Source organism: Callorhinus ursinus, unplaced genomic scaffold, assembly GCF_003265705.2.
Source record: "Callorhinus ursinus isolate GAN/ISIS: 27379988/994484 unplaced genomic scaffold, GSC_fseal_2.0 scaffold92, whole genome shotgun sequence".
In the NCBI taxonomy this organism is placed as follows: domain Eukaryota; kingdom Metazoa; phylum Chordata; class Mammalia; order Carnivora; family Otariidae; genus Callorhinus; species Callorhinus ursinus.
Window position 1 is genome coordinate 275842 of NW_027397154.1, and position 27607 is coordinate 303448.

The following is a 27607-nucleotide window of genomic DNA, read 5'->3' on the forward strand; positions in this document are numbered from 1 at the left end:
ACTTGGCTCAATCTGGAATCCCGCAAAATCATTCACTCTTTAACGCCCAGCTTCAAGTCACCACCTTTGTGAAGCCTTCCCAGATTCTGCCCCAGTACCCCCCCGCCCCCGGGGTAGTGCCCGGCTCCCCAGTCTTCACGATTTGCTTTATTGACGGTTTGGGATTTATTGGCATTGTGCGGTGTCTTCCCCAAAGGGCTCATCTTTGCGGACTTAGCGAGTGGCGGAACCCAGATCGCTTTTGCCAGGGAGCAGCGCCCACAACGTGACCGCCTTGTGCCCCAACCCCTCGGACACCTCCTGGCTCCCAAACTCGGGCTTCTCCCCTCCGCCGAGGCCGCTCAGACCCCCGGGTGTCTGCACGTCGGTGACCCGCAAGCACTGGGGGACACAGAGGGGACGGAGGGCAGGGAGAGCCCGCGCCCACACGGGTACCCGCGGCTGCGTCGGACACCGCGTGCGAGCGCCCCCCGGACCAGGGGAGGGGCGCCAGGCCGCTCCGTCCAGCCGGGCGCAAGCTCCTCCCGGCGGGCGTGCGGGCGGGCGCCCCCCGACAGCCGCACACAAAGCCCGTTCGGCGAGCTCGGCGCTCGGCTCCTCACGCCTGTGCGGCCGCGCGCCGCCGGGCGGCCCCGGGTTGGGCGTCGGGCCGCGGCAGGCCCGGGGCGTCGAGCGCCGCGCGCATCGAACCGGCGCGGGAGGGGGAGGGGAGCGGGGGAGCGGGGGAGGAGGGGGAGGGGGCCGGCGGGGGAGGAGGAAGAGGCCTCGCGCCGAGGAGGGAGCAATTGAATTTCAAACACAAACAACCGCACGAGCGCGCAGCACCGCGCCGCTGCATCCGCGCCCGCCCCGTCCGAGCGGCGCGGGCGCACAGCCGTGGCCGCGCCGGAGCTGGGGCCGGGGGCCGCCATCGAGGCGGGGGCCGCGCGAGGGCCGGAGCGCAGCGGCGCCGCCACCGCCGCGCGCGCAAACTTGGGCTCACGCTCGCCGGCGCGGCGCGGAGCCCGGGGCGCCCGGAGCCCCGCCATGTCGCGCTCCAACCGGCAGAAGGAGTACAAGTGCGGGGACCTGGTGTTCGCCAAGATGAAGGGCTACCCGCACTGGCCGGCCCGGGTGAGCAGCGCGGCCCGCCGCCCCGGCCCCGGGCTGGGTTGCGTAACACCCGAGAGGACGCGGGCGCCCCGCGCGGAGGGGCGCGGGCGGGGGGCGGCCGAGTCCCCGACTCGCTGCGAGCGCCTCCGCGCCCCCCCCCGCCGGTTACATAATGGTGGGGGCGGGGGAGCGCGGCGTCAGCGCGGGGGCCCCCCGAGCGCGGCGGCGTGGGGCGCGCGGCCTGGGCTGGGGCCGTCGGGAACCCCTCCCGGGCGCCCGGGGACCCCCTTAGAGACCCCCGGTGTCGTCTCTAATCGGTGCCCCGGGTCAGACCCTTCTCGGACCGGAAGGTAGCAGGAGGGTCCCAGCCCGGTGAGGGATATGTGGAGGCGGAGTTCGCATCTGGAAAACTTTGGTTTGGGGCGGCGGTGAGAGGTCTGAAGTTGGGAGGGTCGAGGAATGAATGTTTGGGGGCGGCGTAAGACGGGGATCTACCTGCTCGGAAATTATCCGCCAGAACCCTTCGCAGCCCCACAAATATATTCCTCTATATGCTGGTAATTCAGAAGGGGGGCTGAGGGTGGCAGGGCCCCGGGAGGCCGGGAAGTGCCGTCCAGGCTGCCTCATCCTGAAGGTGGGGGGAGCCCCAGCTGCTCCCCCCCAGATAGGATCCTCCCGCCACAACGGCCCAGTCTGCCATGTGGTTGAGTTAGCCCGCCAATATGAGGGCCTGCCCCCCCCCCCAGCACCTGGCCAGGTGGGAGGGTGGGGCCCAAAAGCCCAACCTGGTGTGTTCATCATGTTTCCCCTAAGGACTAGGTCGGCTCGAGTAAGGAGGGAGGGCGGAGGGAGGTTGCTGGAAGAGGTCGGGGGTGTCACGCGGGGGGGGGGGCAGGGCAGTACCTCTGGCAACTTACTTCAAAGTTGGTCTGGAGAGGCCTTTGGAATTGGGTGCGGGTCTGACTCTGTCCCCTAGAGGTAGGACTCAGGAGAACCAAATAGGGCAGAGAGTAGAGGGTGGAGGGGGTTTTCCAGGCGAGGGGACCAAGTGCAGAATTGCCTTTAGGTTGCTTAGGTTGCTCTCCACGTGAGTCTGTGTCTTTATCTGCCACAGACCCTGCTCTGGGCCTGCGAAGTTGCCCCAGGGTCCACTTAGGCCGTTCCTCACTCTGTACCCTCTCCTGAGGAGTGTGCTTAATCCCATATCCTTTGAGCTCCTTGTTCCCTGAAAGTTCTAGATGTCCAGCCTCTGAGTGGGAATGCAGTACAGGGAGAAGTGGGGCTCTCCCAGCTTCTAGGGCCTCCTAAGAGCCTGGGCCCGGTGTGTGTGGGGGGCGGTTGGAAGCAGTGTGAGGAAGCAGCCACCCAGCCTGGTGTGTGCATGGTGTATGTGGTGTGTGAACACTCGTGTACTTTACCCTGCACCTTTGATCCATCTGGCTTCTTTGGCCCGGACGACAAGGCCCTGTTGGGCAGGGCAAGAACTGAACCCCAGGTCTCTACTGCTCCTACCTGCTGGGGGTGGGACAAAGTCCGGAGGCTGGCCCAGGCCCCAGGGAATGGCAGCTGGAATGTGGGTTGCAGGGAAGCCTTTCCGGATCAGGGAAGAGGGAAGAGGGAGGGGGACACAGATGGGCCCACGCTGGCCCCTGGCCCCGGTGAGGTAGAGCTTCAGGGTGAGGCAGCACCTGAGACTGGGGAATCCCTTCCTGTCTTGTCTTCACCCTGGACCTCCAGCACAGAAGGTGGGGACAGGGAGGCAGTGTCTTTGCAGTGTCTTCCTTTTGAGGCCTGGACCTTTGAGATAAAAGTTAGGCTTGGGGAGGGGAGGTCAGATTGGATCGCAAGGAGGCACCACCCTTTGCCTGTCCTCCGGCTTTTGTGACATCTGGGGCATGGTACACCCAAGGCTCTTAGCTCCCAGATGGGTCCCCCTTGCATGCCAAAAGAACAGACAGATCCCAGCGTCCCATGGTGAATGTTGGGATGCTGCCTTAGCCCCTAGAGTGGCAGAGTCTGAAGGGGCCTGGCCCCTCCTGAGAGGGAGGAGGCTTGGGGGTTCTCATGGATGGCCCCACTTAATCTAGTAGAATCCTGAGCCGCGGTGAAGGCCCCTGCTTCTGGGGAGGATGGCTGACTGTGGGTGAGGCTGGAACAGCTCAGTGCCTGGAGAGGCCCAGCCAGAGGGGCCACGTGGTCGGCAAGACCTGCCTGGAGTGTAGGGTGACTCCATCTTAAATCTTCTCCTTTCCCTCTTTCTCTTGCTGGACTTCTTGGGGGATCTCCAAGCACTTAACAATTAACCTCCAAGACTCAGGGATTTTTCCCTCCCAGGTTCCTTCCTCGTCTCTCTGCTTCCTGTTTCACAATCCCAGAAAACCTGAGCAGCCGGAGGGCCTCACCCAGCTTTCCTCCCCCTTCCCCCCCTCCCCCACGGCCAGGCACCACCTTCTCTTTTCTGCGTCTTGGGTTTGCCACACTTTCCCGGCCACAACTGTCTCCTGCCCCAGATTTTCCGGTTCCTGGGTCAGGTCGGGCCTGGCCCTGGGTGTGGTGGTCAGAACCCTGGCTGGCACTCCAAGTGGGTTTAGCCTTCCCTGCTGCCTTCCTTCATGTGGGCCAGTGGCCCTGGGCTCGGCTTTGGTCTGAGGCTGGTGTTCAGTCGGTGTTCGGTCCTCTCCCGCGTTCCCCACCTGGGAGCTTCAGTTCCGTCGTCAGACCTTGGGGTGGCCCTGGGCTCAGGGAGGAGGGCGATTCACGTGCTTGGCTCTGCGTGACGGAGCCAGGCAAATGCAGAGGGCCGGGCGGGAGTGGAGGGGCCCCGGCCTGGGAGAACTGACCTTCTGGCTTTGTGGAGTGGCTGAGAATTGGCAGAGCCCCCTCCCCTGTTGGCCAGTGGTTGGGGGCCGTGTGCGGTGGGGTCCCTAGCCCTCCTCTCGCCCCACCCTGACCCACTTAGCTTTGACTCACTTGTTCTGAGTCACAGCCTGGATATAAAGGCACCGCCTGGGAGACATGTGTCTGTATTGGGGGTACAGGCCTCCCCTGAGACCTCACGTCGTCTATGTGGAGGAAGAACCGCCCTTTGCTTCAAAACGCAGAAAGGACGTTTCCTTTGTAGCTTGAAGGAAGGGCTTTTTCCCCTTTTGAGGTGAGGGCCTGGGACTTGCATTAAGTGAAAGGAGCACCCCTCTCCTGGCACCTCCCCCCAGGTACCTCCAGTCAAGGGGAGGCAGGGGGCGGGTGACCCTTTTGGGGTAGATGCCCATCTGCCCGGGCCCCTGGCTCCCCTCTCTCCTCCAGACCCACCCTTTATTTGGCGAGAAGTCAGCAGGGCGGGTATATCTGGCGTGTCTTTCTATTTTTAATTCCCATCCATTCTTTTGTTTCTCCTCCGCCCCTGAGGCTGGGCAGCTGGTGGCCTCCTGGGTCCCCTGTCACATCGTTCAGCTGCCTCTGGGTTTGCTGTCCGTGGTTTCCCATGGCCCTGTGGTAGGGAGCAGCCCTGCTGGGGCTGTGCTCCTGGAGAGAACTTCCTGGCCGCTGGTCTCTGACCCTTCACTCACCCCACCCCCTTCCTGAGCCTCAGTTTCTTCCTTTCAGCCCCTGAGCCTATTAACGCCCTGGCTCAGGTATGGGTGCCAGGAATGCAGAGCTCAGGGTTCCCTGCTGTGCTCCCAGCCCTGCCCCTTGTTTCTGGGGCTGAGATCCATGGAGAAGAGGCCTAGGCCTTCTGCTATTGTACCCAGCCTGTCTCCTGGGACCTCTAAGCCCTGGAGGTTCGCATTTTGCTTTTTGCTTTTTGCTTGACCCCCTCTGAGAGGAGGGTGGGGAGCTAGCTGGTCACAAGACCCAGGTGTCCGGGCCGAGGACTGACTTCTCCGCCTGCACCCCAAGTCTGGCTTCCTGAGGAAGGCCTGGGCCCTCCAGCCCTGGCTGTGGTTTCTAGCACAGCCTGGGACCCAGGTGCCAGACGCCAGGCTGGGGGTGGGGTGGGGTGTGTTTAGTGTCCCCTCCTCCCCAATCCAGAGAGAGGGCTTGGGGGGAGGGGTGGTCACATTCCTGATTGCTGAGTGGCCCCGGGGGCGGGGTGGGTTGTCATGGCGATGGGGATCCTGTTTGTGGGGGGGAACTGCATGCCTTTCCACCCCCTGCTCTCACACCCCAACCTCCTGGTCATGGGGAGGGCCCAGTTGGTGTTGGGCCTTCCTGGGGGGAGGGGCCGGACCTCTGTCCCAGAGGCCACAGGGCAAGGGGGGAGGGGCCCAGGAACCTGAAGACTCCATGCCTGGAGCAAGATGCCCCTCAGATTCTTGCCCAGGGCTCCACCCCCTCTTCTGGGTGGGTCTCAGTGGGTTTGCAACCACCCAGCCTCTCCGTCTCCCCAGGTCCCCAGGTCAGGCGCTGCGTCCCAGTCTCTGTGTTAATCAGTGCCTTACTCTGGCTTGTCTCTGTCCTATCTGCGCCTGGGGCCCCGGGCAACATGGCCACCTGGCCTGTGTCCGGCGGGAAGCCGGGCTGCTGGGCTGCTGCAAGTGTTGCTGGGAGTTGTAGTCCCCCCCCCCCCAGCTCAGCTGGACCTGGGCTTCCAGGACCTGATCTGGGGAGGCTGCTGGGGTCACTGCCTGTCCATTTCCCTGACCGCACACCTCTGCACCTTCCCCACCACGGCACTCCTCGTCCCCCAGAACGTGGGGGGGCAGGGGGGTCAAGTCAGGAAACCAACTCAGACCCTCACTAACTTCCCCTGTCATTTGGGGGCCCTGTTTCCTCATCTGTAAAACAAGAGTGCCTGACTACACCCACAGGCTTTCAGAGTGTTTCCCCCCACCGAGGCCTTTGGCGTTGCTTCGGAGAGGGGTGTCGGATAGGCAGCCCTTTGGCCTTCCCTGTCCACCGGAGCAGTCTGCCTTTACCTGTCTCTTAGCTTCCTTCAGCAGATCTTTCTTGTGAGCCTACTGTATGCTAGGCCCCGAGCGGGGTGGGGGGGGTGGGTACAGACAGACCTGCTCTCAGATCTCGGGGCAGGTGTAAGCCAGAGCCCACACAGGCAGCGTTCAGATGCTCACGCGGGTGACTGTAACACGGGTGCTCTGAAGGAGAGGGGCTGAGCCTTCTGTGGGGGCTGGGCTGGGGTGGGAAGGCTCACCGGGACCGAATGAGTGTGGGAGACCAGAGGCCAGTGTGGCTGGAGCGGGGAGGAGAAGGGCAGCATACGGCTGAGGAGGAGAGCTAGTGCCCGTGGGCTGGGTTACTGGCCAGGCTGTGGCCATTTAATCCTTCCCCACCCTACGACTTAAGTACCATGGCACTGTCCATTTTACAGATGGGGTAACAGGTTAAGGACAGTTGAGTAAGTTGCCTCAGGTCATCCAGGTATATCGGTGGCAGTGTGGGGATTCAGACCTTGATGCTCCGGAGGAGGTGATCAGGTGGGCACTCTAGTGAGCGGAACCTGGAAGGTTTTGAGCAGAGGGAGAAGTGCTCAAGGCAGCACTTGGAAGGCCCCCCCTGGCTGCCGTGGGGGTGGTAGCTTGTAGGCGGGCTGTAGTCCAGTGAGCCCAAGGGGACAGGTGACCCTGGTTGGGCTGGGGTAATGGGCCCGCAGAACAAGTGCCGTCCCGCCCATCGTGGAGAGGGGCCGACTCCAGGTTTCTGCTGGGCTTAATGTCTGACTTTGAACAAAGTTCCGCTGCTAGAAAGGGTTTAAACACCACCTGGGATATCTCCCGGGTCCCTCTCCGTCTGGTTTTACACGAATGTGTCTTGGAGGCCGCCCTCGGCCCCAGATTCGTGACCTCAGGACTCCACTTACTCGCTTCCCTCATCTTGCTCCCAGATTGACGAGATGCCTGAGGCCGCCGTGAAATCCACAGCCAACAAGTACCAAGTCTTTTTTTTCGGGACCCATGAGACGTGAGTGAGGGGCTGTAGGTGGGGCAGGCCAGAGGCCGTGCTGGTGCCCCTTCCCCTGGGGCTTCGAAGCTCAGGCAGCGAGGGCTCCAGAGCACAGTCTCCCATCTCTCCCCAGGGCATTCCTGGGCCCCAAAGACCTCTTCCCATACGAGGAGTCCAAGGAGAAGTTCGGCAAGCCCAACAAGAGGAAAGGCTTCAGCGAGGGGCTGTGGGAGATCGAGAACAACCCCACCGTCAAGGCCTCGGGCTACCAGGTGAGCAGCTGTCCACCCCAGAGACCCCCCTGGGAAGCAGGTGTGGCCACTGTCTCCGGGGCCCACAGGGCTGGGGATGCTTAGCCTTCAGGAATGGGGCTGGGAGACCAGGGTTTTCAGGGCAGGAGCTCCTGGGGTGGGGGTGGGGGGCCCTGCAGGAGGGGCTGGGGTCGCAGGGGGTGGTGTGTGGTGTGGGGGCAAAGGAGAGGACAGAGGCGGTAAGTGGGGACAGCCCTTTCTGGGGCCTAGTGTGAGTGTAGGACTTGGCCTTAACTCTTTCCACAAAGGCTTCCAGGAGGAGGTGCTCGTGAGCCGGGCAGGATGAGGCGGGAGGGTGGGGGGCGGGGGTCGGCGGGGAAAGGGTCCCAGCTCCCTTCGGGAGAAGTTGACCCGAGGTTTTGCCTCCTGCTCCAGCCCTCCCCCCTCCTGCACAGAGCCCTGCCTGCCCGGCCAGTGGGTTTAGCCCGGGGCTAATCCGACAGAGGTGGGTCTCAAATCACTCGTGAGACTGGGCACCTGGGGGGTGGGCGGGGGCGAGGTGGGAGAAGGAAGGAGTGAGTGGCCGCGGGTGGGTCTGGGGAGGGGCCCCGCAGGCCGCGCTGGTGCCACTCAGCCTCTGCCGTCTCTGCGCGCAGTCCGCCCCGAAGAAGAGCTCAGTGGACGAGCCCGAGCCCGAGCCCGAAGCCACAGAGGGGGACGGCGACAGGAAGGGGAGCGCCGAGGGCAGCAGTGACGAGGAAGGGAAGCTGGTCATCGACGAGCCGGCCAAGGAGAAGAACGAGAAGGGGACACTGAAGAGGAGAGCCGGGGACATGCTGGAGGTAGCTGAGCGCCACCCGGGGCCGCGGGGCAGGGTGGCGGGTGGGGGCAGCTGCTCCTTCTTCACCGACATCTCGACCTGGGGGAGACCAGCTCCTAGTCTGGGGTCCCGAGGGACGCTCCAGCTGGCAGAGGGCCGGGGAAGTGGACTATGGGTGTGCCCAGGAAGGAGCCCCTCTGAAAGTGGGCGGTGGGGGGGACTGCTGGGTGGCTGGCGTCCTCCCTCTCCAGCCTCAGCTGGCCTCGTCTCTTTCGATCCTACGTAGGACTCCCCTAAACGCCCCAAGGAGGCAGAAGACCCCGAAGGGGAGGAGAAGGAGGTAGCCCCCTTGGAGGGCGAGAGGCCCCTCCCCGTGGAGGTGGAGAAGAACAGCACCCCCTCTGAGCCCAGCTCTGGCCGGGGTCCTCCTCAGGAGGAGGAGGAGGAGGAGGAGGAGGAGGAGGAGGAGGTGGAGGAGGAGGAGGAGGTGGTGGAAGAGGCTGCCAAGGAAGATGCTGAGGCCCCAGGCATCAGAGATCATGAGAGGTGAGGGAGCCCCCTGCCCTGAGGCAGCTGGGGGGGGGGGGCCCAGCCAGCTGTGGAGAGGAGGAGGCGGAGGTGGGCCTGCCGCAGAGGCGGGGTGGGCTCTCCCAGGAGACTGGCACTGGCTGGGGTGTGGCCAGCGCGAGGCCGCGCCCATAACCCCGTCTCCCCTCCACCCCTCCCCCGCAGCCTGTAGCCACCAATGTTTCAAGAGGAGCCCCCGCCCCGTTCCTGCTGCTGTCTGGGTGCTACTGGGGAAACTGGCCATGGCCTGCAAACTGGGAACCCCTCCCCCCCTCCCCCCTGCTGTCCGCTTCCATTGATTCTCCCCACTCCAAGCCCAGCCCCTGGAGATGAACCTGGCCCTCACCTCCATGTTCCCAACACCCCTGTGATCTGAGTCAGGGCTCTGTCTTCTGCTTCATGGGCTGAGATGAGACCATTGTGTCCCTCCCTGCCTGGAGCTGTTTCTGAGGGATCTGCTGGGGCCTGGACTGGCTGTTTCCACCTCCTGACACCTCCTCCGTCCCCCCCCCCCCCAGCATCCTGGACTTCTGGGTTAGCTGGGATCAGAGGTAGGAGTGGAAAGGATGGAGAATAAACAGCAGGGTGGGCTTCTGGGCCTCAGAGGGGCAATCTTCAAATTGGGGAGGGGGGTGGGCAGGAGGATGGCATCTTGCACTGATGTCCCTTCCTCCCATACCTATTACCCCAGCTGCCTAGATTCAGGGAAAGTGGGACAGCTTGTGGGGGAGGTGCTCCCTTCCATGAATCCTTGATGATTAACAACACCCTTCTTCCTTTTGCTGACCCCAGGAGTTCTGGGAGTTGTAGTTGATCATCAAAAGACTGGGGCCTCCCGAGATTGGAAGGGTTGGCTTCACCCAGCTAGGGTGGGAGTGTTGAGTATCTGTCCCCCCTTGATCTCTGCCCTGGGGAGACCCCTAGCTGCCCTTTCCCCACGTGCTCAAGGCCAGCCCACAGTCATATGTCACCCAGACGTTAAGGAAAAGACACATTTTTTAGGAAATGTTTTTAATAAAAGAAAATTACAAAAAAAAAATTTTAAAGACCCCTATCCCTTTGTGTGCCCTCCTCCTCCTCACTCCTTCCCCACTGTGGCCCCCATTTCTGAGGTGCACTGGGAGGCTCCCCTTCTATTTGGGGTTTGATGACTTTTCTTTTTGTAGCTCTGGGGCTTTGGTGTTCCTTCTCGTGTCATTTCCCATTCACATCCCCCACCTGGTCTCCTCAGTGTCGTCAGCCGACCCGAAACCCACTGAGAGGACAGGGAAAGAAGTGCCCTCGCCCAGCCTCTCGCGCGGTCTCTCTGCCTCTCTCCAGTCTCCTGTCTCCCCCTCGCCCCTCTCCCTTGGGCTCTGATGAAAAATTGCTGACTGTAGCTTTGGTTGTTTAGCTATGAAAACAGTAGACAATTTCAGTTCTAGGAAAATAAAACCCGTTGATTACTAGATTGGATCTTGACTATTTCTTGGGGGGAGGTTGTTGGTGAACTGGAGGGGTGGGATGGGGAACCGAATGCAGTGGCCCCCTCTCGGATGGAGGTGGGTGGTGCCAGCCTCTCTGCTCTGGCAAAGTTGGCACGAACTGCACCCCTCAGTCCACTCCTGCCAGCCGCTGGGGAACACAGCTCACCCCACGGTCACCCGGGAGGCCTCAGAGCGGAGGTTTGCTCCAGAAGGCGGGGAGCGATGCTGCTGCCACGGGTCAGAGCTAGGGGTGCCCCCCACCCGTAAGTGGTGGGGAAGGGCCGGGAGGCTGACAGCGTGGGGTCCTCGCACGACCCCGAGTTGCGTGGAGGGGCCGGAGCAGGTCATCTCCCGTGCCTCCCGTGCCTCCCCTCCCAGAGCTGACATTTTGTGACAAGCTCATCAACTTGCCTTGGAAGGGCCCACGTTTCACCCCTTCCTGCGGAGGCCCTAGGGCAGTTTCTTAATCTGCCCTGGCCCCCTACTGCAGACTGGGGCGCGCGGGGAAAGGACCCGCCGCAGCCCAGCCTGGAAACGGAGGCCCTCTGCTCCGAAGAGGAAGCCGCAACCCCTATAAAATGGAGCCCTCCTCTCTGGAAACTACAATTCCCAGCGGCCCCCACGCAGAGCGCGTGAGGGAACGTGCCGGGCGCTGAAGCTTATCCCGCCATGCCTTCAACTCCCAACGTGCCTCTCGGTGTTCTTACGCTTCCTGATTTCCTACCCGACCAAATTTCCTGTTTCCAGCTGGCTTCGTAGCGGCGGACTACAACTCCCAGCTTGCAGAGCGAGGTTGGTTTGAGCGTCCCCTCTGCATTTGGACTACATTTCCCAGAAAGCCGAGGGACCGGGGGGAGGGGGGACAGCGTGCTCAGGGCGCCGGTGCGGGCGGCGCGGCTACGCGGCGGGAAGCAGAGGTGAGCGTGCGGTACCCAGGTGGTGGTGACCTCGCTGGGCTCGCCCGGGAGCCGGGGTCGGGAAGGGCTTTCGTTTGCCCCGGCCGTGGCTCAGTCGGCTGCTTGGAGCGTGTGGGTGCTGAAGACTGCTGGAGCCCGCCGCGCAAGCACCCCGAGAACAGCCCCTCCAGGGTGTGCGGGAGAGGAGGGCAGCGTCCAGGGGGCCGGCCTCTGGGGTCTCCTCCCGGAGCTGCAAACCGAGAGTGGCTGAGGCCAGGACCTCTCGCAGCGATCCGGCGGGTTTCCTCACCTGCGGAACCGACCCTGTGGTTCTCGCACCTGTCAGCTTCCTTCCCAGGGCGGCGGCGGCGGTGGTGAGGTTCCCCGCATTCGGTCTGTCATGGAGCTGTGCTCCCAAACGTGTGTTGGATCTGCATGGGAACATTGAGGCCGACGTTAATTGAGGAGAGCGTTAGGCGTTGTCTTTTTCATATTGAGAAGTATAAAGAAAAATGACGGTTCAGATAAACCAGTTCCAGTTTGGTTTTTCTCCCCCCAGTGCGCATAGTTGGAAAAGATGGAAAGGAACCGCGCCCCGAAACAGTTACCTCGCCCCAAACAAGCCCTGGGGCTCTTCCCTTCGCATAAATATTTAAGTCTGTGCCAGAATATATGTATTTTTAATTTGCCTAAACGACATACCATTCACATTATTCTGTACTTTGTTAAAATATTGAAAGTAAAACTGTAAAGTCTTTTTTTTAAATAGATCTATCAGCACATTATTCGTTTTTTTTCTTTAAGATTTTATTTATTTATTTGACAGAGAGAGATACAGCAAGAGAGGGAACACAAGCAGGGGGAGTGGCAGAGGGAGAAGCAGGCCTCCCGCGGAGCAGGGAGCCTGATGCGGGACTCGATCCCAGGACCCTGGGACCATGACCTGAGCTGAAGGCAGACGCTTAACGACTTGAGCCACCCAGGCGCCCCAAGAGTGCACTTTATTTGTATTTTGAAGTTAGACTCCATTCTTAGCTATAAAATATGATTAACGATCCCTGCTCCATCCTTTCCCCCTCCCCCCTTTTTAAAAAAGATTTATGTGTTTATTAGATCGAGAATGTGCACCGAGGGAGAAAAAGAGAAAATCCCTCCCCGCTGATTGTGGAGTCAAATGCAGGGCTCAGTCTTATAGCCCTGAGACCATGACCTGAACCAAAATCAAAGAGTCAGACGCTTAACTGACTAACTGCCACCCAGGTGCCCCCTCCATCCCTTTCCTTTAGTGCATGATGCAAGAAAGCCGCGTGGCGCCTGGCAGGTAGCAAGTGCTCGATAAGTGGAAGCGCATAACGATTTTTGCCTCAGTTCTCTCATCATCAGCCCACTTAGTCCATCATCCAAAATTGGGAGGCTTCCAGTACATACTTAGTTGGGAAATCCAGGACTCCATAATCCTAGTCTGGCTCTGGGGCCTTTTCCTTTAGAAAAGAAGCTGTCTTAGGGAGGAGAAGTGCTTATTTCCCGAATGAGTTTAGGAATTGGAAGTGGTATAGGGACATTTTAATCCCATTTTTTTCCCTATGTTTCGCCTTGTAACTGCCTGCCCCTTGGCCTTGTGCCACTGGTTTGTTCCCCTTACCTGTGTGTTTCCTATGCTGCTGTTTGTGCGAGTATCTAATAACTGTTAGTATCTGTGTGCCAAGCCCTGCTTGGATCTGCTGGACTCAGGGGTAAACTAGATGGCATGGTCCCTGGCCTTGGGGAACTTTTTGGACTTTGAGGTCAGATACATGTGGGTTTGAACTTCAGTGAGCACAGTGAACTTCAATGTGAGCATAGTAGCTTTATGACCATGGGCAAGTCACTGAACCTCAGTTAAGTCCTTCTTCATCTGTAAAGTGGAGATAACATTTTGTAGGGATTCAATGCGATGCATCTAGCAATGGACTGAGTATAAAAAAAACATTCCTTCTTTGCCCACTTGTTTCTGTCTACTCTGTTTTCGTTTTTTAATTTTTTATTTTTTTAACAATAGGCTCCACACCCAATGCGGGGCTTGAACTCAGGACCCTAAGATTAAGAGTCACATGCTCTCCTGACTGAGCCAGCCAGGAGCCCCTCTATCCATCTACTTCAGAGCTGACTAGGAAGGTTTCTGGATCTTCCCTGGCCAGGGGATTTCTCCCGGCCTCCAGCCATGCGTCTCTCTGCCCTGCTGGCCTTGGCTTCCAAGGTCACTCTGCCCCGAGACTACCGCTATGGGATGAGCCGCCCAGGCTCTCTTGCAGACAGGAGGAAGAACCCTCCAGGGACCAGGCGGCGCCGGGTGGCTGTGGAGCCCATCTCTGATGAAGAATGGCATCTGTTCTGTGGGGACACGGTGAGAGCCTCGGGTGGGATGGAGTGGTGGGGGGCTCCCGGGCAAGGATCCCCCACTCCCTGACCCACACGTCTTCCTGCAGGTGGAGGTTCTCAAAGGCAAGGATGCTGGGAAGCAAGGCAAAGTAGTTCAAGTCATCCGGCAGCGCAACTGGGTGGTCCTGGAGGGACTGAATACAGTGAGTGGAGAGAGATGGGGCTTCTCAGGAAGCTGTCCCGTCACTCTGCACAGAGAGCAGCCTGGGGAGGGAGGAGACAAGCTGCAGGGGCAGTGATGCAGCTGACGGCTCTGCTGTCCCCTGGGGCTGAACGCGACCACCTTTCTTTTGGACAGCACTACCGCTATGTTGGCAAGACCGAGAAGTACCGGGGAACCATGATCCCTAGCGAAGCGCCCTTGCTCCACAACCAGGTCAAACTTGTGGACCCTGTGGACAGGCAAGCACATGGGGCCCCGGTCAGAGGGTTTCCCACCCTGCGCATCTGCGTAGGTGCTGAGCACATTTATACAAAAGGAACGGTGGGTTGCGGTCTTTGGAAGTTGAAAGGGGCCATTCATCTGATGGACACGATGTACAGATGGAACAGCGACAAGATGGTGACTTTGTTTTCAGCCATTGACTTTTGGGTGGAACGCAGCAGGAAGGCCTGGTTCCCATGCTGGGTTTCTCTCTTCCATCCACTAGGAAACCCACTGAGGTGGAATGGAGATTCACGGAGGCAGGAGAGCGGGTACGTGTCTCTTCAAGATCAGGAAGAATTATCCCCAAACCTGATTTTCCCAGAGCTGATGGCATCGTCCCTGAAACATGGACCGGTGAGACAGGCTGAGGGGCAGGAAGGTGGGCTGGGGGTGGTAGGAGTGGGAGTGAGGGGTGTTAAGAAGCCCTCCCACCTGTCTTTCCTCCGGCTCAACAGATGGTCCCAAAGACACCTCGGTGGAAGATGCTCTAGAAAGAACCTATGTGCCCTGTTTAAAGACACTGGAGGAAGAGGTGATGGAGGCCATGGGGATCCAGGAGACTCGGAGACACAAGAAGGTCTACTGGTATTGAACCTGGGGGCGCAGCCTCTCCCCTCCTTGTCTTCACCTTGAAGGCCAGGGCTGCCTCTTCTCCAGACCCCAATAAAGAGCCACGAGTCTTCCCCTGCGTGCAGCTGTTGTCTTCCGGTAGATGGGCATGCCTGACCCCGGCGCACCATTCCTGGGATTGAAGGAAGGGGCATCTGCACTCACGTAGTGACAGAGCCTGGATGGAAGTTTGCCAGCCTTCCCCAGGGCAGGGCCTACAGGTGCTGGGAGGGAGACCCGTGAGTAATGGGGTGTTACCCGCTAGGGAGGGTGGTAGGGGTGGGGGGTGTGAGGCCCAGCTGTGGCATCTCTGCAGCATCTTCGTAGGGAGGCTGCACATCCATCCTTTTCTATACTGACTGGTAATGGCAGGGAAATGAAGATTTCACTTATTTAATAAATTAAAAATAAATTTTTACATCATATCACATTAACACATGGAGAAATCAGGGTTCCAGGGATAGAGATTGGTGGTTCTCTGGGTGAGTGTGATGCCTGGGTGGTCTCAGATGGGGTTTGTCAGCTGTGTTCAGTCTCCAGAAGAGAGAAGGCTTCACCCAGGGGCCTCTTCGTAGCCACCAGAACCAGGTTTCTGGGAGAGAGCTCAGGACTAAAGATGGGCAGGAGTTCAGCATGGAAGCCTAGGAGAAAGGCAGGGCTATTCAAAAAGAAACAGAGACACTCTCAGCCACTCCCTGCCTAGTCTGTGGGCACAGCCCCTGTTCCCCATGGGGGAGGCCTCAGGGTATCTAAGGAAACCCAGTTCTCCACCAGGAATGGGGTGCCCACTGTAGGTTCTCGATGCCCAGGGTTCTGGCTTAAAATGCAGCTCAGGGATGGGAGTCCAATTCAGTAGGAATCTGCACTGACCTGTCTCCCGCCCCACAGCTGACTGGCTGGAGAATCACTGCAGGGAGGAACCCAGGCTGCCTGGCAGCTGTCGGGGCTGGGGGCCTGGAGGAGGAGCCTCAGAACTCCAGCCCCACCCACCCAGGGTCCCCAATGTAGGCCACCCTCACCCTGCTCCTGAAGGTGGAGCAGCCGGTCCAACAGAATCAGCGTCTCCACTAGTGGGGCAAGAAGCAGGGCCAGGCTGAAGAAGGCCACCACTCGGTTCTCCTGGGCCTGGTGGGCCCGAAGGGCAGCCAGATTCAGCGGCAGCTGGGGGTCCAGCCCCACCCGCTGGAGCCCCCGCTGCACGTATCTGTGGGGTCAGCCACAGACAGCACTCAGTTTGGTTCCAGGAACCCGCACCGCCCACTCAAAACCGTCCATTCCTAATTCGATTGCAACTTTGCTTCATGTGCTACCCTAGGATGCATTTTCAAACATTTCTCTGGCTGTGAGCTGTCTGTCCAATTGCAAATTAACTGCAAAATTTCTTTTCAGCCAGATCTGTCCAATTATTTAGCTATATTTTCAGCATTTGAAAAACTTGATAGTACCCAGATAGGAGAACGACATCTCCCTTCTAAAGAAATTTTGAGAAGCTGCCCCGAGACTTCAACATCAACCCCCTGGGCACGATTAGAACTTCGTTGAGATAAGCCAACAAGTGAGGCTGGGGGGGGAAATCAGGCGGTGAAGCCCCCTCTCCACCCCCCGCCTCCCCCAGCCTCACTCTTCAATCTTGAGCTCGTGGACCCTGGGGATCCCCTGCACGCCGGGCCGCCGAAGCTCAGGCCGGGCCCCCCGGATGACGGTCTCCAGTGCTGCACGGTAGCAGTGGGTGCGGAGGCCAGGGCCCGCTTTCTGTAGCCGCTTGGCGTACTCCTCCAGGGCATGGCAGGCTCCCTCCCGAAGCCGGTAGGGCAGCTCGCAGCCCGGCAGCCCGGCCACCCACTGACTCAGCGGGTAGCCGCCGGGGTCACTCAACTTCATGTAGCAGCAGCCCACCGAGGCCAGTGCCACCACCTCGGGGCAGGAGAAGTGCCTCAGCAGGGCGACGCTCAGGTCCCCGCACGCATGGAGCCCTGTCAGCAGCAAGCGGGCCCCACTCTGGGGCAGGGTCTCCAGGGGAAGCAGCAGCTCCTCGCACAGGGCCGTGGGCTCCACCCACCTAACCACGTGGTGTGGCGAGTGGCGAGGGCCCGCGTGGACCGCCTGTGGAGGCAGGGCGGAACAAAGGCAAGTGGGAAGTCTTTCTGCTGTCCCCATGCCACCTCAGGTCACAGGACAGGATGTGTCCTCTGCCTTCCTTCCCAAGGAGGGGGAGAAGCTGGGGACCGAGACAGCTGGGCCTTGAATCAGGAGACAGGCTGAGCCCTGGGGCCCCTCATGGGGAACCACAAACCTCCTCCCCGAGTCCCAGTGCCCTCGTCCGTTAGGAGCCTGGTACCTGACCGGCCACTTGGCAGGTGGTGGGGAAAACACAGCACTGTGGAAAGCACTTGGTAACTAGAAAGTGCCTTTAGGATGTGAGGAGGCTCTGGCGAAAAGGGGCTCTCGGGCAAGGGGCAGCAGGATTAGAGACGACACCATCTCAATCCCAGAAACTGAGGAGTGGGTCCAGCTTCGGTGCCCCATTCCAGCCAACTGGACCTCGCCCGCAGCCCCGGCTGCAGGGAAAACCGGCCTACCTGTGGGTGCCTCTTCTCCTCTTTCTCCAGAGCCTGCAGGAGCTCCTGATCCAGGCGCTGGGCTCTCTCCACCAGTCTCTGATCCCCTTCAATGCTCTTCACCATCAGCCCCAGCCCCAGGGACATGAATCGGGAGAGATGGCCCTGGAGTCACGAGAGGGAGGACAGAGACAGCCCTGTTCAGTGCCCCCTCCGCTGTCAGCCTCCCACCATCAGGAAGTGGCCCAGGCCCCCAGACGGTTTATCTGCCAACTTCCACCACTCCTCAGCACCTGCTTCCCGGGGCCTGTGGCCTCGTAACCTGCCTCCAGCTTTCTATCCCTGCAATTCAAAAAAAGAAACCCCAAACCCCAGAATACCAGGGGTCTGACTCACCTGGCCTGAACCTATATCCACAACCTGGGTGCAGCCTGTGAGGTCACTCAGCTTCTTCACCAACTACAAGAGGAGGGACAAAGTTCTCCTGGCTACTGGCAGTTGGCTCCCAGAGCAAACACCCACAGTGAGGGTGGAGGAGCTGCAGGTGGTGGGGGAGGATGGCGAGGGGGGGCCACAGGGGAGACAGGACAGGACAGCCTGTCCTTTCCAGGACAGCCCTCAGGAAACCAAGAGGGAGGGTGCTGACCCCAGGCTCAAGCTCCTCTCCTCACCCCTCTCAGCATGAACAAGGAGAGGAGCCCCCACCGTGAAGCCCAGAGCGGATGGTGGAGGTGGAAAACGGGACGAAGACAGTGATTTGGACACAGCCACCAACCATCAAAAGGACAAACACACAACACAAAAAGCTGCAGCACTGAGATATAATTATCGTATGCCTGCCGAGGCTGGTCCTGCGGGGGACAGAAGGTGCTCACGTCCTGGTAACCCACAGCGCTTGCTCCCAGATGCCACCTGAATGCCAGCCATCTCACCTCTCCCAGCCTCCGGATCTCGTGCTGCTTCTTGGGCCTCACGTGTTTCCGGAATGGAGCTGTCAGGCGGGAGCTCTGGCTGGGGTTCTCCAGGAACTCGGAAGGGGTTTGAAACCCAGGTGTCCGGGTAAAGGCCAGGGCACAGGCTGTGGACTTCAGGGCCAGCAGAGAGAGTGGCCACACCGACCTGTACCTGTGACAGGCCGGCCCGGGACCCCAGTGAATAGCTCCATTGCATCCTGACCGCACCAGTCGCAACCCAGGAAGCCCGGGGGAGACTCTGAGCCTGAGGCCCACCAGGAGGGCCCGGGGACCCTCTTGCCCATACCTGACCACTTCCCCTTCCCCGGGCATCCCCAGCAGCTGTGTGGCCAGCTGTGGCGGGTTCAGTCCGTCCAGTGCTTCCTGCCATGAGCCAGGGAGTGTTCTCCACAGGTCGTCTGTGAAGAATTCCTGCAGGAGCAGGGGAGAAGCAGTCTGGTCACTGCCCTCCCCACTCCTCCCTGCCCATCGCAGTCACGCTCTCTGCGGCATTCTGGACACGCCTCTCCTCGCAGCCCCCTGCCCGCTGCTCTGTGTGTTCCCTCCACGCAACGGCGCCTTCACCTGGGCATCCCCAAAAGTGCAGTGACTGGCCTGTCGTATCAGCACGTTGCCATTTAACACTCTACCATTATGTGCACCGGACACTTTACGTGCCAGACACTGTATGTGACAGAATGCGTTTTTATTCATGCGTTTGTCCATCACCCACTCTGGAGCTCTGGTCACTCACCAAGCTCTAGTCTAGGCGCAGAGGATACAAGGAACCAGAGAGACAAGATTCTTCTTCTCACAAAGTTTACATAAAAAAGGTAATTTCAGGTAACATCAAATGCCACATAGACACTAAAACCCTGACGAAACAGTAACATGATGGAGTTTGAGAGAATGCTACTTCGAGGGCGCAACAGGGAAGACTTGTCTGAGGGGCCGGCTCTTGAGCTGAGACGTGAACGACAAATTCGCAACAGCAGATAAGAAAGGCCAGGCGGTACCTGCTGGAGGGGGGCAGCTGTGGCAATGCGGGGGTCAGAGTACAAACTGGCAGTTATAAAATAAATAGATCACAGAGACGTACGGCAGAGTGACTGTAGCTAATAATACTGTATTGCGTATTTGAAAGTTGGCAAACACAGATCTTAAAAGTTTTCACCCAAAAAAGGGGAGAGGGGTGCCTGGGTGGCTCAATCAGTTAAGTGTCTGCCTTCGGCTCAGGTCATGATCCCAGGGTCCTGGGATCAAACCCCGCATCAGGCTCCCTGCTCCGCGGGAAGCCTGCTTCTCCCTTTCACTCTCCCTCTGTGCTCCCTACCCCCCCCCCATAAATAAATAAAGTCTTAAAAAAATTCAGGTAATAGCAAACACTTATAAAATACTTTAATATGCCAGGTGCTGTCCAAAACATTTTCCACATATTAATGCATTTAATCTTCAAACAACCCTGTAAGTACTAGCTTACCTCCCATTTTACAAATAAGGAGACTGACACAGCAATTCAGTAACTTGTCCAAGTCAAAAAGCTAGTAAGTAGCAAAGCTGGAATCTGAAACCAACTCCCCTCTAGTTCTTGCTCTTAACCACCTTGTTCTACTGCCTTCCCGTGGAGGAAGACATTCCAGGCACACTAGTAAGTGCAAAGGCCCAGGTGCCCGCCATGTTTGTGGAACAGAAATCAGGTCAGTATAGGTTTGGAAAGGGAATGTGGGAGAACCAAAGTGACGGTCTTCACGAGGCAGCAGAGGACGGATCGTGCAGCGCTTTCTAGGTAACAGTAAGAACTTAAGATTTCATCAAAGTACCCAGGAAGCAAGGCAGTGTCTTGATCAGATTTACTTTTTTTTTAAGATTTTATTTGTCAGCGACAGAGAGAGAGAGCACAAGCAGTGCGAGCGGCAGGCAGAGGGAGAAGCAGACTCCCTACTGAGCAAGGAACCCGATGTGGGACTCAATCCCAGGAGGCTGGGATCACGCTCGCCACTTAATTGACTGAGCCACCAAGGCGTCCCTTACTTTTTTTTTTTTTTTAAAGTAAACTCTACACCCAACGTGAGGCTCAAACTTACTACTCTACCACCGACCCAGCCAGGCGCCCCTCATCAGATTTACGTTTTAAAGAGATCAATCAGGCAGCTTTATGAAGAAATGGTTATGGAAAAGTAGACACAGAGATCAGTTGGGAAGTGGTCCAGGAGCGAGAGGATGGTGGCTTCGCCCTGGGGGGTAGCAATGGAGATGGAAACCAATGGGTGAATTTGATATCTATTCTGCAGGTAGAGCTAAGGGAAGGACTGGACTGTACATCAATGAAGGAGGAAGCCGAATCAAGGATGCTTCTGGGTTTTGGGGCTGGACAAGTCAGTGGATACTGGTGCCATTCATACATCACCTCATTTATTCCCCACCGTGAGCCTTCAGACAGGGGTGACTATTACAGCTGAGAAACCCGGGCTAGGAGGAGTTTCTTTAAACGCCTAAGGCTGATAAGTCAGTGGACTCCAAAGCTCTAACAGCCCATTACACTGCTGAACCGGGGATTTAGCCAAAGCTTGGGTGATTCTGGAACACCTCGCGTGTTCCTAGGAGAGCTCAACGTAGCCGCGTCCACGCGTTTTACTCTGGACGTGGGTAGGTGAGAGAAACCACCCGGAGGTTAGGAATATTAAAATGTATGTCAACCAAAAAGCAAAGGGGGGGATGGTTCCTTTTTTGCACAGACGCATCGAGGAGCGGGCAGAAGCCACCTCTCCGGATTCTGCGCCTGCTGTGCGCACCCAGCCCACCGCACCCCCGTGGCCTCACGATGATGTAGGCGTCCAGGATGGAGCGGTAGCGCGCCAGCACACGGGTGAGGTTCACAGCCAGCTGCTTCCTCTGCTCCAGAGAGAGGCCGCGCGCGGAGACGCCCGGCATCCCTGGCGGCAGCGGCGGCGTCGGCAACGAGAGCGCGCTGCGCGGGGACGGAACCCGCGGGGCTCCCGCACCCCCGACGCCCCTTCCCCGGCCGGCTGGGGCGGAAGACGGGACGCTCCCCCTGACGTCACAGGTCGCGACGCGGCGCGGCGTGGGCGCACACGTGGGGCGGGGCGCCGCGCAGTACGTCACAGAGGCGTGCCGCGACGCCGAGGCCCGCCCCTCCCCGCGCAGTTCCCTCCTCCCCCGGAAGTGAGGCCGGTCCCGCGTGCGGCGTTTCTCGCGGGGCGCGGCCTCCCCACCTTCGAGTTGTACCTCCACGGGGTTAGAGGGGCCGGGGAGCGCATCCTGCCCCCGCCGCCCCCCACGCCGCCGCCGCCGCCGCCGCCGCCGCTCACGCGCTTGGAGTCCCTGGCCTCGCTCCCGGAGGCGGGGGCGCTGCGGGCCCGCGCACGCCGGCCCCCGGCGCGGTCCAATCCGCGCGCCTGCCGGCCCGGGCCTGGCCGGCGCGCGCCGACTTCCGCATCCGGCTCCGGGCGCTTCCGCTCTTAGCGGGCCCTTTGGGAGGTAGGTGTGGGCGCGAGGGGCGCTGTCCGTGGCGGGGACCCCCCCTCACCTCGGCGTACTCGCCGAGGTAGGCGGCCCCCAGCCTCGGTTCCCCGGCGGATATGTGTTGGTCAGAGGGCCTGTCTCGGGAGCAGGGCTGGGGTGAGATGCTTGCGGAGGGTCCCCCCCGGCCTGGAGCCGAGGGAGCCGCGCGGGGGGTGCCAGGGTAATCCAGAGGCCCTGGGGGCCGGCCCCGCCACTGCTGGCGAGCACACTTAGATCTCCCCTCCCTGGGCGGATGATGGAGCTCCCCTGTTCTGGCTTTCCAGGCTCAGAGTTGGAGCTGGTTGGCCCTACAGCCCACTCAGTTTCCGAATGAGACTGAGCTCGGGAGAGGGCAGGTGACCCTTGTCAAGACCGTACAGCTGATGAATTGTGGGGCCGCGCCGGAATCCAGGCTTCCTGGCTCAGACAGTGCTCCTAACATCATTTCACATTACAGTTTCATTCCCACTTTGGGCAGTCGCTCTGATGTCTTTCCAACCTTAAGCCCCACGCAGATGGGTCTTATTGTTTACCAGGCCTGCGGGCTCGGTTATCAGGATCACTTTCTTCCCCAGGGTGTACTCCAGATCTCCAGATGTCGGCCTGTGGGGTTCAACAGAGGATGAGTCCTCTGTCTTTCTGTCATCAGTAAGCCACTCTTCCCACCTGCTTTCCTGCCATCCACTGTCCTCATGTCTACCTTACTCCTCAATCTGGATTTTGGTGAACCTCCCCCCAAAAAAGCATTTGAGGGGAATGCCAAGCACCGCAAATTTGTCAGGAAGCGGCGGCTCTTGGAACGGAGAGGCTTTCTGAATAAGAAGAACCAGCCCCCGAGCAAGGCGCCTAAGCTGCACTCAGAACCTCCAAAGAAAGGAGAGACTTCTAGCGTGGATGGCACTTGGAAGGTCTCTCTCCTTCCAAAAAAGAAGACCGTTTCCTCCAGCAGTGGACCAGAGCAGTCCCTGGACAAGAAGGCTGCAGTGCCGTGGCTGACCCCTGCTCCTGCACAGAAGGCCGGGTCTGCAGTGGCTAAGGTGGATTTGCTGGGGGAGTTCCAGAGTGCCCTTCCAAAGATTAGGAGCCACCCAACTCGCCCCCACAAGAAGGGCCCCCAGAAGAACCCTACTCAGAAGAATGCCCCGCAGAGCTCCACCCAGTCTCATTCAGACAATAAATGTTCCGGAGCATCCCAGAAGATGCCAAGGAAGATGGTGGCCATTGACTGTGAGATGGTGGGCACAGGACCCAAGGGGCATGTCAGTTCCCTGGCCCGATGTAGCATTGTCAACTACCACGGAGACGTGCTTTATGATGAGTACGTTCTTCCCCCCTGCCACATCGTGGACTACCGGACCAGATGGAGTGGCATCCGGAAGCAGCACATGGTGAATGCTACACCCTTCAAGATCGCCCGGAGCCAGGTGAGAGGCATGGGGTACGCTGGAGGCAGTGAGGTGCAGATCATTTCTCAGCAAGCGAGGTCACCCTAGGAAGGCACTGAAGGATCCTGGCGGAGGAAGGGAGGGGGGTGGACTGCCAGATGAAGGGGGCTTCCTGCTGGGGTGAGGCATGGTGAGAGTCCAGAAAGTTAGTTAGCTGCTGTGATGAACTGGGTTAGCTGAGACCTACCTGAGCTCCCAAAATGAATCCTCGTGTGGGGAACTGGGAATCCACACAGAAATAACAGCCGCTGAGGGGCAGAGCAGCAGGTATGAATGGAGAGGGAAAGGGCTCAGTCTGGGAATGCTTTATAGCTGGAGTTTGGGGTTGAGCCCAGAGAGGTGGAGAGGGTTCCCAAGCAAGTGTGGCAAGCTTGGGACGTGGTGGTGGCAGGAGCAGGGTGATGTGTATACCCGGGACAGATGGCCTGAAGTGGAGGGGATAAAAGACACGGGGCTGGCGTGTCAGGGTTCTCACCTCGCTCACTGAGCACACCTCCTCATGGTGGCCCTGTGCTGGACGCTGGCCCCTGGGAGCACCACAGAGGGACAGGGAAAGGAGGGTGAACCTGGGAGGCGCAGGGAGGAGGTGGAGAGGGAGCCGGCTGGTCTTGGGAGGCCTCCAGAGGGCGTCCGTGGTCCGCGTCTGTCTCTTCAACTCCACGTTCTCTGTCTTCTCTGGACACGCTCTGTTCCACGAATTGTGTTCATGCCCTGACAGTTGGAGGAGCTTCGTCACAGGTGAAGGGGCTGGATTTTAGAAAGAACTTGAGAGGAAGGGCTGCAGATTCTGTGCCCCGGGGCACCACTGAGCAGGACTTGGGAGAGGTAGAAGGTGGGTTGGGTCTGAGATCTCAAATCTGCTCAGCTCCAAGGAGAGCTATGTGTTGATTGAACACGCAGTGAAGGTGTTGGTGGACGGTAAATGGCAGTTGCAGTCAGGAGCACGCAGGTACCTAGTTGATTGGACTCCCATCGGGTTTTCATCATAAAGTGCTTCCTGGTGCCCACGCTTGGGTGTGACACTAGGGGGATGTTCAGATGGGTCTGGCCCCTTCTGGGGGCTCCTGTTGGCTCTGCACTGATCATAGGATTATTCTCTTGTTCACAACCTGTTTGGAGCCCATTGGAGAATGGCCTTCAGAGCTCATGGTATATTCTTTGGTTGTCCTCTCGCTTTAAGATCCTGAAACAGTTGGGCACCTGGGTGGCTCGGTTGGTCGGGCAACTGCCTTCAGCTCGGGTCATGATCCTGGAGTCCCTGGATGGAGTCCCGCATCGGGCTCCCTGCTCTGCGGGGAGTGTACTTCTCCCTCTGACCCTCCCGCCCCCTCATGTGCTCTCTTTCTCTCTCTCTTATTCTCTGTCTCTAATAAATAAAATCTTTAAAAAAAAAAATCCTGAAATGATGAGAGGTTACTTGGTCTCAAAACCGGTATGAATAAGGTTTCTGAGCAGCTGGTGAGTAGAGCAGTGGGGCTGACTTTCCCGGCTGCTTGACCGCTTTCCCCTGCAGCCAGAGTCTACAAGTGATTATTAAGTTTTTGTAGCTTGTAGGCCCTTTCAGAGTCTGGTGGAAACCACAGACCCCTCCCCGCAAAGAAAGCCCATATACATAACTGTTCGTGTGCGACGTGGGCCTTCTCTTACCTCCCTGGAGCCCATCTTTGACTACATTTGTCCAAGCCGTGTGCCTGAGGCCAGCACGTGGGAATGGCTGGAGAAGTTCACGTAGCAAGCCAGAACTGAACTGGATAGTTAGCAAACATCTCACATGTGACTGTGGTTTGGGACTGAGGCAAACTGATCTGTCGTTGGGGTGGAAATTAACGAGAAGATAAGGAACCACTGGTTAAGTCCAAACCGGGTTACAGCCACTTTCACCTCGGGGAGTGGAGATGGCCCTCAGATGGAAGAAACCTTGTGGGAGAGCATGAGGTAGGTGAGCACATGGTGAAGAGAGTCTAGAAGGACCAGTGGCCACGTTGGGCTTCTGGGATGCAGGGGCTCCGCCTGCACGGCCGCCTCACCACCGCGTCCCCTGCTCCCGTTCCAGATCTTGAAGATCCTCACAGGGAAGATAGTGGTGGGCCATGCCATCCACAACGACTTCAAAGCCCTCCAGTACTTCCACCCCAAGTCCCTCACCCGTGACACCTCCCATATACCCCCCCTCAACCGGAAGGCCGACTGCCCGGAGAATGCCACCATGTCCCTGAAGACTCTCACCAAGAAACTTCTGAACCGGGACATCCAGGTAGTGTCTCCCCGGATGCTGCCAGGCCCCCGGCTCAGACCCGGGCGGGGGGAGCTCCTTGCTGCCTCGCTGCAGACTCTAGCCCCAGAATTGCTCTGGGACGTAGATGCAGGCGGCCGCTCTGATAGGAAGAGCTTTGGACAAAAAGCCCAGTAGTTTCTCCGTCTGTAGTAGGGTAATGGTTCCTGTTCTCTGCCTCGCAGAGCATCCCAGGGGGTGCTTGGGAGAGGGAACAGTCTTCAAGTGCATGCAGAACCCAAGCTGGGAAAAGGAGAAAGCACATCGTGGTGCCCTGAAGAGTCCGCAGTGGGCACCTGGGCCTCTTGTGACACGTTTGCACCGGGAGGAGGGCGGCCTGCCTGGCAGGAGGGCGGGTCCACATCATGCCGAAAGAGGTTGTGGAAGTGGGGAAGGTGCCAGACTCGAGACCTGTCAGTGATCTGGAACGTTGTGTTTGCAGAGCGCAGAACGGACCGGGGCGGACAGGAACCCGGGAGTAGACCCCCCCCCGAGTTGTAGCATTGCAGGCAGTAACTCAGCAGCAGCATGTCGGGGGGCCAGGGGGAAGCCAGTCGGGAAGGAAAGAAATGGTCTCTTGTGGCTTCACACTCTTCTCTTCCTCCTGCGTTCAGGTCGGGAAAAGTGGACACTCCTCCGTGGAAGACGCTCAGGCCACCATGGAGCTGTACAAGTTGGTTGAAGTCGAGTGGGAACAGCAGCTGGCCCAGAACCCCCCGAAAGACTAGTGGCAGCAGGGGCGCGGGTGACGTGGGGAGGCAGGGCATGCCGCATGCAGGAGAGCCGGCCGTGGACCCGCGTGCCACCGCAGGCTGCAGTTCTGCCAGCTCGGGGGAGGGAGACAGAGGCTCCGCCCCAGGCTTAATAGTCATTGAAGTTTCACCTCAGGTGTTGTGTCGTGTGTCTGGTTAAGTGTTCCGAGGAAGGAGGAAGCCTCCGCGTCAGAAGCAGCCCTACACTGTTTACCTCTTACACGGTGCTAAGCACAGGTCCCAGGGTGCGGGGCTCCAGCGGGCCTTTGGAGCTTCACGGGGCACCCTGGGCAGTGGAGTTTCCCAAACGGCCTTATCACCGGGAGGCCACAGGTCCCATCGTATGCCTTTTGTTCTCAAGTAATTAGCAGCACCCTCTTTCACTCTCCAAAGTACCCTGGTTGGATGACAGCATATCCCAGACTCAGCTTTTGGCTCAGAATCTCCACCTAGTCTGTGGTGGTCTGTCGCCCATCCTTCCCACCTTGATCTGCAGAGGATCCATCCCTGGGGAGGTTCAGTTCCCCTTCGGGTTACAAGGCAGTAGAAGTAAGAGCGTGACTTGGAAATCAACTTCTCTGGTTTAGCAAAGCAGTCCCTCTCGTAAAGTAATAGAGAATTTATTTAACTTAGGTCCCCCTTGGTAGGTTAAAAAAGAATTTTAAGTGTTTTCATGGTTTTTAGTGTTTTACTTTGTTAAACCAAACCTCTGAAAACTCAAATTATTCCCTCGATAAATGTTTGTAATGGAAGAACAATTGTGTGCTCCTGCTGTTGTTTGAACTTTACATTAAAAAGCTTGGTCACGAGGAGGGGTGCCTGGCTGGCCCAAGGAGAGCATGCAGCTCTTGATCGCGGGAGTTGTGAGTTTAAGCCCCACGCTGGATATAGAGCTTACTTGGGGGGGGAGGAATCTTGTCACGAGGTCTTAGGGGCTGTGATTGCGTGAGGGGTTCCCGGATCTCTGTGGACCCCCATTGCTAGAAGTCACGGAGAAGCACTGACCAAGCCTTTGTGTGCAGCCCACGTGCTCTGCTGCCTTGTCCTATCCCTGTCACAAACCGAGCACACCTAAAATGATGCCCCAAACCACTCAGACACCTTCACAGGGGAGGGTATGTGACCAGCAGCGTGATTCAGAGTGGGCATGCAGGAGGGACGGGGCAAGGGAGGGCAGGGTGCTTGGTGACGCCAGCGTGGTTGGTCCTGCCAGCTCTTCCTGGGTGGCACACACCCTCATCTTGGGAAGGTGAGTCACAGGTCTGACCTTGAGTCTGGCACCACTGTGCGTGCCGCATCTTGAGAGAATGCAGCCTCCGTGTCCGCACCGGGACTTGTGCCCTCTGGAGTGGCGGGTTTGGCTCCAGGGGCAGTGCTAGAGCCACGGCAGCTGGTTGCAGGGAGGTTCCTGCAGCCAGACCGGACCTCGGCCGTGGCCTTGCGGTCCTGTCCTGTGCTCAGGATCTGCTTGCACAGGCAGCTGCCGGGCTCTGAGCAAGTTGGTTCCTGCTGAGCCTGACATGAGGAATGCCCCTGACACTTCGGAGAGGTGCCAGGCGCCCTCACACACCTCTAGGTGGGAATGATCCAGGAGGGCCGCACCCAGGACGGGGAATACACATGAAAGCAAGGCTGAGTTACGTTGTAATCAGTAATGGGAG

General features: G+C 58.9%; 4 protein-coding genes across 12 annotated transcripts; 3 read left to right on the top strand and 1 right to left on the bottom strand.

The window, feature by feature from the left end:
* The first annotated feature begins 768 nt into the window (after nt 1–768).
* HDGF (heparin binding growth factor) lies at nt 769–10076 on the top strand. Of its 4 annotated transcripts, none has more exons than XM_025858909.2 (6): nt 769–1113; nt 6932–7008; nt 7124–7262; nt 7898–8083; nt 8348–8607; nt 8794–10076. In XM_025858909.2, exons 1-6 carry the CDS (start codon nt 1027–1029, stop codon nt 8798–8800), a joined length of 756 nt encoding a protein of 251 aa, XP_025714694.1. In that variant the 5' UTR covers nt 769–1026; the 3' UTR covers nt 8801–10076. The 4 variants fall into 4 exon arrangements, with proteins under 4 accessions (XP_025714694.1, XP_025714696.1, XP_073744679.1 ...); XM_025858911.2 differs by lacking the exon at nt 769–1113 and adding an exon at nt 1300–1442; XM_073888578.1 differs by lacking the exon at nt 769–1113 and adding an exon at nt 1318–1464.
* An 856-nt stretch (nt 10077–10932) lies between these two features.
* On the top strand, nt 10933–14524 carry MRPL24 (mitochondrial ribosomal protein L24). Of its 2 annotated transcripts, none has more exons than XM_025858915.2 (6): nt 10933–11011; nt 13029–13373; nt 13456–13551; nt 13707–13810; nt 14059–14189; nt 14291–14524. In XM_025858915.2, the coding sequence occupies exons 2-6, from the start codon at nt 13191–13193 to the stop codon at nt 14425–14427; spliced, it is 651 nt and encodes a 216-aa protein (XP_025714700.1). In that variant the 5' UTR covers nt 10933–11011; nt 13029–13190; the 3' UTR covers nt 14428–14524. The 2 variants fall into 2 exon arrangements, with proteins under 2 accessions (XP_025714700.1, XP_025714697.1); XM_025858912.2 differs by lacking the exon at nt 10933–11011 and adding an exon at nt 11018–11361.
* Nucleotides 14525–14821: 297 nt separating this feature from the next.
* Nucleotides 14822–21141, bottom strand: METTL25B (methyltransferase like 25B). 4 transcript variants are annotated; one of them, XM_025858906.2, is made up of 8 exons: nt 20776–21139; nt 18263–18387; nt 17935–18127; nt 17399–17461; nt 17024–17167; nt 16066–16547; nt 15464–15648; nt 14822–15085 (listed from the first exon to the last, which is right to left on the bottom strand). In XM_025858906.2, the coding sequence occupies exons 1-8, from the start codon at nt 20884–20886 to the stop codon at nt 14964–14966; spliced, it is 1425 nt and encodes a 474-aa protein (XP_025714691.1). In that variant the 5' UTR covers nt 20887–21139; the 3' UTR covers nt 14822–14963. The 4 variants fall into 4 exon arrangements, with proteins under 4 accessions (XP_025714691.1, XP_073744677.1, XP_073744676.1 ...); XM_073888576.1 differs by lacking the exon at nt 20776–21139 and adding an exon at nt 20363–20769; XM_073888575.1 differs by lacking the exon at nt 20776–21139 and adding an exon at nt 20083–20769.
* Nucleotides 21142–21459: 318 nt separating this feature from the next.
* ISG20L2 (interferon stimulated exonuclease gene 20 like 2) lies at nt 21460–26704 on the top strand. Of its 2 annotated transcripts, XM_073888577.1 has the most exons (4): nt 21460–21594; nt 22053–22901; nt 24976–25176; nt 25809–26704. In XM_073888577.1, the coding sequence occupies exons 2-4, from the start codon at nt 22170–22172 to the stop codon at nt 25920–25922; spliced, it is 1047 nt and encodes a 348-aa protein (XP_073744678.1). In that variant the 5' UTR covers nt 21460–21594; nt 22053–22169; the 3' UTR covers nt 25923–26704. The 2 variants fall into 2 exon arrangements, with proteins under 2 accessions (XP_073744678.1, XP_025714693.1); XM_025858908.2 differs by having other exon boundaries at nt 21460–22901.
* Nucleotides 26705–27607: the final 903 nt, after the last annotated feature.

Excerpts from the sequence above, each read along its gene's own strand:
- HDGF (XM_025858909.2), top strand. The coding sequence starts at position 1,027 with ATGTCGCGCTCCAACCGGCAGAAGGAGTACAAGTGCGGGGACCTGGTG. Across the intron at positions 7,263-7,897 it reads TCAAGGCCTCGGGCTACCAG|TCCGCCCCGAAGAAGAGCTC; the intron begins GTGAGCAGCTGT and ends CTCTGCGCGCAG. Across the intron at positions 8,084-8,347 it reads GAGCCGGGGACATGCTGGAG|GACTCCCCTAAACGCCCCAA; the intron begins GTAGCTGAGCGC and ends GATCCTACGTAG.
- MRPL24 (XM_025858915.2), top strand. The coding sequence starts at position 13,191 with ATGCGTCTCTCTGCCCTGCTGGCCTTGGCTTCCAAGGTCACTCTGCCC. Across the intron at positions 13,374-13,455 it reads ATCTGTTCTGTGGGGACACG|GTGGAGGTTCTCAAAGGCAA; the intron begins GTGAGAGCCTCG and ends GTCTTCCTGCAG. Across the intron at positions 13,552-13,706 it reads TCCTGGAGGGACTGAATACA|CACTACCGCTATGTTGGCAA; the intron begins GTGAGTGGAGAG and ends TCTTTTGGACAG.
- METTL25B (XM_025858906.2), bottom strand. The coding sequence starts at position 20,886 with ATGCCGGGCGTCTCCGCGCGCGGCCTCTCTCTGGAGCAGAGGAAGCAG. Across the intron at positions 16,548-17,023 it reads AGGAGAAGAGGCACCCACAG|GCGGTCCACGCGGGCCCTCG; the intron begins GTAGGCCGGTTT and ends CTGCCTCCACAG. Across the intron at positions 15,649-16,065 it reads CACGAGCTCAAGATTGAAGA|ATACGTGCAGCGGGGGCTCC; the intron begins GTGAGGCTGGGG and ends CTGACCCCACAG.
- ISG20L2 (XM_025858908.2), top strand. The coding sequence starts at position 22,170 with ATGTCTACCTTACTCCTCAATCTGGATTTTGGTGAACCTCCCCCCAAA. Across the intron at positions 22,902-24,975 it reads TCAAGATCGCCCGGAGCCAG|ATCTTGAAGATCCTCACAGG; the intron begins GTGAGAGGCATG and ends CTCCCGTTCCAG. Across the intron at positions 25,177-25,808 it reads TTCTGAACCGGGACATCCAG|GTCGGGAAAAGTGGACACTC; the intron begins GTAGTGTCTCCC and ends TCCTGCGTTCAG.